A 10,606-nucleotide genomic window follows, 5' to 3' on the forward strand; every position below is an offset into this window, starting at 1 on the left:
GTGTGAGAAGTCACAGATATCCTCCCATTGACAAAAGGTCAAGGTTCATTCTGATCCAAACTGTAATGTAACACATAACAAAACCAAAGCTGAAAGCTACAAGGGAGGATAACTGAGTAGTGTGTGTGTGTGTGTGTGTGTGTGTGTGTGTGTGTGTGTGTGTGTGTGTGTGTGTGGGTGGTTGCATGATGCTATATGAGTTTCTTTTTGCATGGACAATGTTTGTCATTTTGAATTTTATAGACCTTTACTTAGTGAACTTTTCATTGACTCTCATTGACTTTGTGGACTTTCACCGACTTAGATGACAAAGTGTCAGAGCTAAGCCAAGTTTACACCATTCCGGTTCTCATCTGGCCTACCACAGGTGTCATGTCTGTTGATGTAAAGGATATTGTGTGCTCTTGTTGAAGCTAAAGTCCGGCCTTGGCTATCGTTTGACCAGAAGGTCAGAGCCCCTTTCCCACAAGAGAAAGGACAATAGGCTCAAATTGCCTTGTACTGTACTGTACGGTGGCCTCCATTTCCTTGTTGCCTGATGTTTGTTTGTCATATTTGTTTACTCGCATTAGTAGCACTGGAACAGTCTGTGCCTATGTTTAGCACAACTGTTTTTACATAATGTAGCCTGGCCTAATTGGCCAACTCCAGTGCATTGTTTCCTAGCTGATGTATCTTTGATAGAGTCATTATTACCACATCACAGTGCCTGGAAGCGTTGGTAGGCATGTCTGAAGAGTTGGCTTTCCCTGAAGGGGCAGGTTAGTTTCTTTTGCAACATATAAATGTGCTCAGCAGTGCCAGGCTCATTTGGACGTTGTGTGTAAGCTGAGATGTGATACCAGTCTTGCAGTGGCCGAGTTTTGAGGCTCTAGTCCTGCTCTTTCTCCTTTTGCATGTTTGCTGTGTCTGCTGTTCTGTGTTGGTGTGATTTGGCTCATTTTGGTTTGACCGGATTTGGAGAGTGACATTAATGCTTTGAGACAACACTGCCCATCCCAGCTCTGGCCTCGTGCCCTTCGTACTGCTCCAAACACGAGTTCCTTGATGATCAGTCATTGAGAGCGTCAGACACTCATTTGGCCAGGACTAGGGGATGTTGCACTGGAGTTCTAAGTTGTTACATGGTTATTCAGTGGTGTGATGTGAGGGCCTGAGTCACTTAGTCACTTAATGTGTGCAGTGTTTCTGGAACACAGACTGCCATATTGGTCCATGTACCCCCCCACCAACCCTCTCCAAATGCCTTCATTTGCTCACTGCAGGGTTAAAACTGCTCACTCTAATTAAGAAAGCAGCTTTTATAACTCTCACTATTTCAATAATCATCAATCAAAAAGCAGCACCAAAAAAATGAAGCAATCAAACCTAGCTGTACTTTAGCGGTGACCCAAACCTCTCTGCTTTTAATAAACAACTATTTGCACAAGAAGGCAATAACTATTCAAATTTACTCTCAGTTGTTGCTCCTCAGGTCACTTCAGTGAACGTGGCCCTAGTAGGCCAGTGCCATTGCACCACTAAATCCATGTAAGCATGTTTGGGGTGAAGACAAGTTGACCATGCACCAGAAAGCCTGGACCAGCAACCTTGAGGAACCATCTCCCCATCTCTTCCTTCCTTCTTTTTTTTGTACCCCTCTTTTTCTGCTTTTGATCCCTCTGATCCCTCTAGTTTGCTGCAAGGGAATACTACGAAAACCAGGACTGGCACTACTCTCACGTCCACAACGCCATCCTCGGGCCCTTCGGGGAGCTGATGACTGAGGCCGACCTCCTCCGCATCGAGCGGCAGATCGAGAACCTGACGGTCATGCACAAGGTGACGGAGGTGGAGCGGGAGCTGGAGCAGCTGGAGCAGGAGCTCCACCAGCTGCTGCCGGTGTCGGCGGCGCTGAACCGCGAGCACTTCTCCGTCAACCCCAAGCAGGTCCACGGGCAGGCGGAGGACCTGCCCGCCTGGTGCAGCAAGATCTCCACCTTGCTGAAGAGTATGGCTATCCTGCTGGCCACCCTCGGAGGGAAGGAGATAGACATTCTGGATCTGATCGCGCCAGGGTACACGCACGAGGACGCAAAGAGCTTGATCAAAGCGGGTCAGGCCGGGTCGGCGGCGGCCTCTGGAAACATCGGACGGTCGCAGTCCTTCTCCACTCGTGAGGAGGTGGAGAAGGAGATCAGGCAGTTTGGTGTGTCTGTGAAGAATCTGAAAGCCAACTACGAGGTGCAGAACCAGTCCAAGTACGAGGACGACAAGATGAACAGAGTGTACAAGCGCAAAATGTCGCTGCCAGTGGTCAGTGAGTCGAGTTTCCATGCAGAGCCCATCCTTGAGGATGAACTGACGCTCTCTCCAGCCGAGATGCAGTCGAGCAATATCAATGGTCCTGCATCAGATTTGGAGTCAAACCTGCCTCTCGTAGATGAACCTCTCATCATACCAACCTACGTGCCTCTCACATATACAAATTCAAGTGGCACGACCCAGGGGGACATGCACCATGTAAATGGAAACCATACCTCAGAAGACCCAGTACTGAACTCGGATCAGTCAACGCGAAGCCTAGAGGTGCAAACAGACCTGAGCTATGTGCAGGAGTGTATTGAAATGCGCAAGGAGCGCATTGTCTTCCTGTTTTTGGAGCACTGGAGGAAATACACCATGTCAGAATCCTACAGGCCCAAGTACAGGTCCAACCATCTTGGAGTGGGACAGGAATACCAGCGCTACGACCCCAACCTGCCAGAGATGGAGGGGAGCCCGCAGAGCGAGGACGATAAGCTGCTGTACTTCATGAAGCAGAGGCAGGTGGTGGGCAACCTCCTGGGCCACTGGAGAAACATCATGAGCCAGGTGCCCACACGCCAGATCCGCAGGCTCAGCCGAGCGCAGATGATCTACTGGCCCGAGCACTTCCTCCCCCACATCAACGGGGCGCCCGTCGACTACGACAGCCTGACCCTCGACCTCTTTATGCTCGGCTACTTCCAGCTGCTGGAGATGAACATGTCGCGCGGCGAGAGGAAGTTCCGACACCTGCTGTGCTACGAGATGTTCGACCGGCTCGGCAGTCACAGCTGGGAGCAGATCCGACGGTTCCACCGCGACGTCATGGAGAACATTGAGCGAGGCCGGCGGGACTGGTCCGATGGCTTTGAGGACATCAAAGTGAAGTATTTTGGAGATTCCCCTGAAGGCGGAGGGTTGCTGAGTGGCTCAGAGATTGTTCTTCCACCTGAATTACTGAAAGAGGGCCAGGAGCAAACTCCCACACCTGTGCCTCCCCCTGCGCCACCCCAGGAAGTTGTGCAAAGCGCTGAAGTGGTCCCAGTGAAAGACGCCCCAAAGCAAGACACTCCAAACCCACCACCTCCGCCTCTCCCCCCTCCTCCAGACTCTCAGAGCACTGTGCAGGAGCCCATGAAGGACTCTGTTCCTGAGAAAACGGCGGTGCAGGACGGCGTCAGTAAGGCATCGGATAACACAGCGCAGGACACCGTGGTTAACGGAACACACAACGCAGGACACGGCACACCACACGAGACAGCCCAAGCTCCAGCGCAGATCCAGAACACAGAACAGCAACAGCAGATTCAGCCTCCGGTGCAGGTTGTGGTGGAGAAAGCCACAGGTGAACCTGTACAAGCGCCTCTTGAAGAGCCTAACGAAGACTCCATCCAGCTCATCTACGAGCTAAAAGAGTTTAGCAATGAGGAGATCATCCGATACATTGATCGTAGCTTCGCCTTTTGGAAGGAGAAAGAGGCAGAACTCTTTGATATCTAGCTTCAGAAAACACTGAGGAAGAGGGAAAAAGCTACTGTTACAGGTGGCTCATGTTATCTAGGCTGCCCCTTGAAGTCGGTTCAAGAAGGGGGTCAGTGTCTGTTCTGGCGAGTGCCTTAAACACAGATCGAATGATCGAGTGATCAGGTGAACAGTATGACCAAGAAGGGCTACTATAATAGAAGTTCTTTATTTTAGCCAGATGGAGAAAATGATTGAACAGTGGGCTACATATATGATGTATATTCATCAATTATGAGGTATGGTTAGTAGTAACTATAACAACTATACAGTTATAAACGTATTAAACAATGCTAATTGGATATTTCCTCGGAAAAGCTGCTTCTCAGAACTGGTTTGATTGTAACTTTGATCACATATAATATTTTGATACTGATCATTCTGAGTAAATTAACCCTGGGGTGAGCAAAAGGAATGACTTGCCTTCATTAAAGAGCAACAGGTGTTTTATTATCATTGTTCATTAGGTATGAACCTGGATGGAAAATTAGACCCTGAGACATTACCTTGAAAGAAATCACAATCCATTACAAATATATACAGAAAACAGTATTGTTTTATTCCTTGAGCGATGCTATCTTCAGATACACTAGGGATTATTCCTAAAACCAATCTGTTTTGAGGCGTCTTTAACCAGTTCACAAAGTCTCATGGATTGGATGGCATATATGCTTTTACGTGTCAAGTGCACTTTAGAGAGCTATAATCATGGCACAATGATGTCATGGCTGATGTATACAGGCAGGAGGCTACAAGGAGGACAGTTCTTCAGGTGTTTGCAAGGCTTTGATTGATTGATTGATTGATTGATTGATTAACTGATTGTGTGATTGATGGAGATGAAGGGTGTTCATGTCGAGATGATGTACTGTATTTCAGCGTCATGTATTTTTCGAGCTGTTTTGAGTACTGATTCATTATCCAGGAAATAGTGTATCTGTACTGGACATCACATTTGAACCCTTTAGAATGGAGATCAGTGGGGTTCTCAGCACAGAATGATGTTATTCTCACTTTATGTTTGGTTGGACAAGGGTTTATCGTCGTGTAAATATTTTTGAATAAAACGGCTTTTGTGTGAAATGTTTCTATAAACAGTTTTTCAGTCCCATAGCAAGATAATAAAACTTCAAAACTCAAATATGTTTGGCTTGATAATTCCCAAACTACCACATGATTAGAATGCTATCAGTGACTACAGAATTTTAAGATATTGCACATAGTCCATTATTATGTTCAATATATGGCAGTAAATGTACAAAATAAAAGCTAACACACTAAACATGTCTACAGCGTACTATGCAGGAGGTCTGTGTATCATATTACCTGGGGACGGATGTTCGGTCCCCACACAACACGTGGTCGTTTCCATCTTCCCACTCTACACATTTACGTATGGGCTCGTCGTCAGACACAGAATCCCTCTTAGAGCCCCCTGCTGCTGTGGCTTAGTGCTGAGGTAATGGGGTTACATCAGCAGACGACCTCTGATCTTCTTGCAGCCAGTCACTCGGTGGCGGATGGTGTGACACAGGTAACTATAGCCTATAGAGGGCTATATATGGAACACAGCTGAAGAAGTCTGTGGGAGACTGGTGGACCCTGTAGTGAGGACACTGCTCCTTGCCCTTAGAGAGCCACACAGAATTAGAATTGAGCATCCTTGGATTATAAGACACAAATATGCATGCGGTGTAAATGGGGGACTCGGGGGGAAATGGTTGATAAGGTTGGCACAATAGTAAGCTGCGTGTGTTGACATGGTCATGAGATTAGATTACATTGTGGACTGAATATTGCAGGGTAAATAGTAGAGAACTGTTGGTGTGTGTGCAGGGCCCATGCAAAACAGATCAGAAATGCGATGGTGATAAAACAGCACTCGTGCTTTTTCAAAGCTGCTTATCAGCTAGGTAAGCACACATAATCCCAGTGCATATAACAGTGACTAGCCCGATTCATGCTGCAGTTACTGTTAGCATGAGTCGACAACACTAGTGTCTACGTATTTCCATGCAGTTCTTGCCATTTTTAACTAGCTGTAAACTTTTCTTTGGTATCAGCTAAGCAGGTGTTGCATGTTTCTTTTTTTTCTGTTGCTATAATCCCGCTGGGAAAGATTAATAATTAATAATGAAGATACCTTACTTGGGTACTTCGATCTTAAGCAGTGAAAAGGGCTGATGAGAGTTGGGTTTGGGTAACCTATCTGTAGGCTTGAGAAAATGAGATAGCCAAGATGACCGCCCTCTCACCAGCACTCTGATTACTCTGTGTGTGTGTGTGTGTGTGTGTGTGTGTGTGTGTTTGTATACATGCGTATTTAAATGTGTGTGAGAGTGCTTAAATTTGTGCAATTATATAGACTATGTAGGCTATGTACTGTATACTTTTTGGTGATAGTTTATCATTCAGTCCAAGTAGCTTGACTGTTTGGTAAGAGGCTAGTAGACTCTAACATTTGTAGGTATTTTGAAAGATATCAAGGATATTTCTAATGGACATAGTACATGAATCACCACTCTGATCTGGCATTGTGTATTTCATTTCTGTCCCTAACCTGTGAGTCTAGAGAGATATCTAGCCACACTCAGAAGTGGAAAACAGATTTGTGTGTGTGCCTTGAGACATGTTTGTATTTTAAAACGGAAATACATTTAGGACGAGTTCAATGTATCAAAGTTCTTTTGAATACAAGTAGATGTGTATGCATTGGATAGTTTGAAGACACACTGTTCCAGATGAAGCACTCCAGCAGAAGGTGAACTTTATACATTTACTCCTTTCTCCACCCGGGTTTGTTTTTGGTGCCCTGTGAGAAAAATAGTGTGTAAACTCTAGCCAGGTGTGTTGCCATGTTGGAGTAAGCCCCTACTTCCCTCTGTGTTTCCCAGGTCGATGAGGAGGCTGCCAAGCTAGCCTCCATGCCAGCCTGGAGGAGAGACATCATGAAGAAGAAGCTGGATGACGAGAAGTGAGTGAGACGCTGACCTCCAGCTGTGTCCTGCCTCTGTCCACTTCCGGGGTCGCGACCCTCTGTTTTTCATGGCAGCTCCTCCTCTCTTCCTGATGCCAGCTGTTGTCTCTGTGTTTTGTCAGAATATATGTGTTACATGTGTGTTGTATAACACGTTTCTCTCCTTTTCTGCCTGCTTTGTTTCCATGCGTCTGATATTTGTGAAATGGTTCCCATGTGTGAAACGCCTCCACCAGGCGTGATGCAGAGATAATTCTTCAGTGAATACATGATTTGAGAAGAAGTGGTTTTAATTGAGTATTAACTCAAGCATCTTTTTGAGATACCTTTCTTGTTGAAATTGTTAAAAAGTATTTTTTAGTTTTTGTAGTAGCAATAGTAGTAGTAGTAGTAGTAATTGTTGTCTTTAGTTTTGAAGTATCTCAAAGTGCTTTGACACATTTGGATGCATTTGACTTCATAACGATGCAGACGAAATGGAAACAACCATGCGTTTGAAGTGCTTTTTCTTCCTTCATTCATATGAAAATGTCTTGAAATACGTTTAGTTACAGTATAGTGAGAAAACACGTCATAACAGTGTGATTAATGCTATTGTGTACTTTTCCCCTTGTAAAGCCTCATTAACATAATTTAGAGATGATGCATGATTGTGTTGTATGATTTCCTGTTTACATGGGTTCCGTAGCAGTAGTAATGTGACTCTTACATGTATACTTATTCTATTTTTTATGCTTGTACCCAATTGGTTGGACAGAGAACAGAAGAGGTAAGACAAGATCATTTAATTGTTCTTATAATTTTGTATTTATTACATTTTAAATATTGGTCAGATGTGCAGTGGACAGCTTTATGTCATAAGAGTGAAAAAAAAAAACTTGGTTGGGACTTCCAAATGATAAGCTTTAGACTGTGAAAAAGTGTGCCTAAAATATTGTGAAATTCCTTCTGACCTGCTCAATGGCCACATTTGCCATCATAATTGTTAATGACAGGGGCAAGGCTGTCTACTGCACTAATGTTTGTCCGGTGGTAACGTTGCCATCTAGTGGTAAAATAGTTTGCTTAGAAATGGGAATGTTGTGGCTTCAGGAAGTTCAGTTGTGTCTTTCACATTTTGTGAAGATCAGTGAACAATTTTAAACAGAAGATTAATCCCTCTCCTCTCCCCTTTTACACGTGCAGAAAAGAGGAGGAACTCGCAAAGAACGTGAAGGAGTCTGAGGAGAAGCAGGAGCTAGAGAAACTACGAACCTTAGGATATGATGAAACAAAACTGGCGCCATGGCAACGGCAGATCATTCTGAAGAAAGGAGACATTGTAAAAGAGTAGAACCTCTATACACCATCATCCCCCACCCACACACACACACACACACACCCCACCTCATTCTTTCCTTCAGTCACTACCTGCCATCTCAGACCACAGTTCTCATCTGTTACCTGATGGACCAGAACAAACCAGATTGGGTCTCAATCCAGCTTGCTTGTAGCATGAAGCAATGCCCACAATGACATTGGTTTTATGCTCCGTGGCACATTATAGAATAAAACAGTACTCTTTGACCATGCAGGACTGCTGCACATGAATAGCTTGTAGATGTTTCATTTGGAATAGCTCATGGTAAACCAGTAGATACAGAGGGAGGATCAGGTCCTTGTCAATATAAGCTCTTAGCTGCATATGTTTCACATGTAATTTAGGGTCAAACCATGTCACACACAGACTGGTTTATCTACATGTTTTGTTTCCTGTTATTGTGCAGCTACTGTACAGTTCTTAACACGTATCATTTTACCAACCTATGCATTTCAGCAAATGTACAGAACTACTGACTCCGAATATTATCTTCATCTGTCCAATGCTTATTTTATCGCAAACATGTATAAGTTTAACATAAGTAATGTGTCTCCTCAACTATAAGTTTAATCAACCCTACAGCACAATTTGTGGCACTGCTACAATTAGGAATATGTTGATACATTGTATGTTGATACATGAGATTGAGAGGTTCAGGAAGATGTAATAATTTGAGAATGCACAAACATTATTAACGTTATCGAGATCGATCATGAGTTTAACAATATTTAAGACATAAAAAATAGTTATGTCATATGCAGGCACATGTTATTTATCTCAAAGTTCACCTTTTGGCTTAGGCCAGAAAATACTGCCAAAATGGATTGAGCACTAAACAGAAGCTTAATCCAAACACACTTGGAAGATTCATCCACGTATACGAGAGGAGTTTGGATTGAGATTGGGCCAATTTCAGCCTAGCTCTTCTCTGGCACGTTGCACACTGCTGAAAGACCCGTGTTATAGTGAAAGGTGTTTTGTGATGGCTTAAAGTCCTTAAAATAAATGTTGGCACACTTACGAGGACTTTGTCAAATGTTTCCCAGCATCACCATCGGGCAAGCCACAGGCACAGGCATTCTGAGTTTGAATACAAAATGGTGTCTCTGCTACCCCCTTTCTTATACTTAAATCCATGCCTTGGTTTCCTTATTCTCGGATTATTATGGGACCAAATCAGTGGTAATATCTGTAGGTCATTAACACCATATCTCTGTAACATGGCTTTCTTAACACTCCCACTTTTTTCAGATGGACATTAGATTGTGCACTGTCATTAGATCCTGTTCAGCACAGTAGACCTCAGAAAAGTGCCGGATGTGTCTTTTTGAATGTGTGTGTATATATGGTCTCTGTCCTTTGTCATAAAATGTGCTATAGATAAACTTGTCATTTTAATTGTACATTTTTTGATTGTAAAAACACCTAAATTATATATGATATATAAGTATATTAGTGATGCATGGTCCTCGTTGAGTTATCACTTGGGAACATTCAATTAACTTCATTGGATGCCATATTGATGTTGAAAATTCAAAAGATGTAAATGTCATTGCCATTAGAAGATTTTTCTACATTACTGCTGTACATAGTGAGAGCTGAACTTCCACGGTCCTTTACTGTAACTGTGTATCAACATTGCATCAGTTTCCTATTCTCAACCTTGCTTGCATAGGATATCTGTTTATTAACATAAAACTTCATCTACAGACTGTCAGAAGTAATTCAAATAAAATGTTTAAATCAAATTGTTGTATCTGGATATTTTCATTAATAGTGATATTGATAAATAGTAGTCGTGTTGACTGGTATCAATGATTGCACATGACTTTATGTCTAAATTGGACTAGTTTAAATGTAAAATTCTTAGCTGATGCTTTTGTCTAAAACATTCCCAGAGAAACCCCACACATATTGTTTTTAGTTGCCCCCACTTTGTTTGTTTCCAGTTTTTGGGCTTGAAATTGCGTATGTCAATTTGTACTTATAAACTTGACACTTACCACTACAAAACAAAACCCCTCAATTTCAACCCTTATAAATGCCTTACTTTTGACCATAAACCCCTTCTATAATAAGGTAGTTTTTAAGTAGAAATGTGCATAGATTAAGGTGGATTAAGAAGAAGCCTACTGAAGTTACCCCTTACTTCCCCTTGATTTCCCCCCTTCAATCAAGGAATGAAGATATACTTAAATTGTCCTTATTTACCCGTTTAATCGCAGCAAATTCAAGGAACCCCTGACTTGACACCTTAATGTAGATGTAGAAAATGACATTTAAGGTCAAATGTAAAGGCCCTGTTTTGCAAATGAAGGACCACTTGAAATAGATGAAATGTTAGGTTAGTTTTGGTTCTACTGGGTTCAGCATGGGAAATGTCCTCCGTGATTGAGATAAATGTCTTTAAATATTTTTTTGCACTTTTTGTATAGCCTTAAATATGCCTTACCTACAGTGGC

The 10,606-nt window shown here is 43.1% G+C and overlaps 1 protein-coding gene across 1 annotated transcript in view; it reads left to right on the forward strand.

Moving 5' to 3' along the window:
- espn (espin) overlaps nt 1-9,848 on the forward strand; it is a 52,617-nt gene extending 42,769 nt beyond the window's left edge. The window contains exons 13-14 of the mRNA XM_062541329.1: nt 6,702-6,781; nt 7,970-9,848. Of these exons, the coding sequence (XP_062397313.1) occupies nt 6,702-6,781; nt 7,970-8,117 (228 nt within the window). The 3' untranslated portion in view covers nt 8,118-9,848. The remainder of the gene's footprint in view (nt 1-6,701; nt 6,782-7,969) is intronic.
- The last annotated feature ends 758 nt before the right edge of the window (nt 9,849-10,606 follow it).

The sequence above is a fragment of the Sardina pilchardus genome, chromosome 7 (assembly GCF_963854185.1).
Source record: "Sardina pilchardus chromosome 7, fSarPil1.1, whole genome shotgun sequence".
In the NCBI taxonomy this organism is placed as follows: Eukaryota; Metazoa; Chordata; class Actinopteri; order Clupeiformes; family Clupeidae; genus Sardina; species Sardina pilchardus.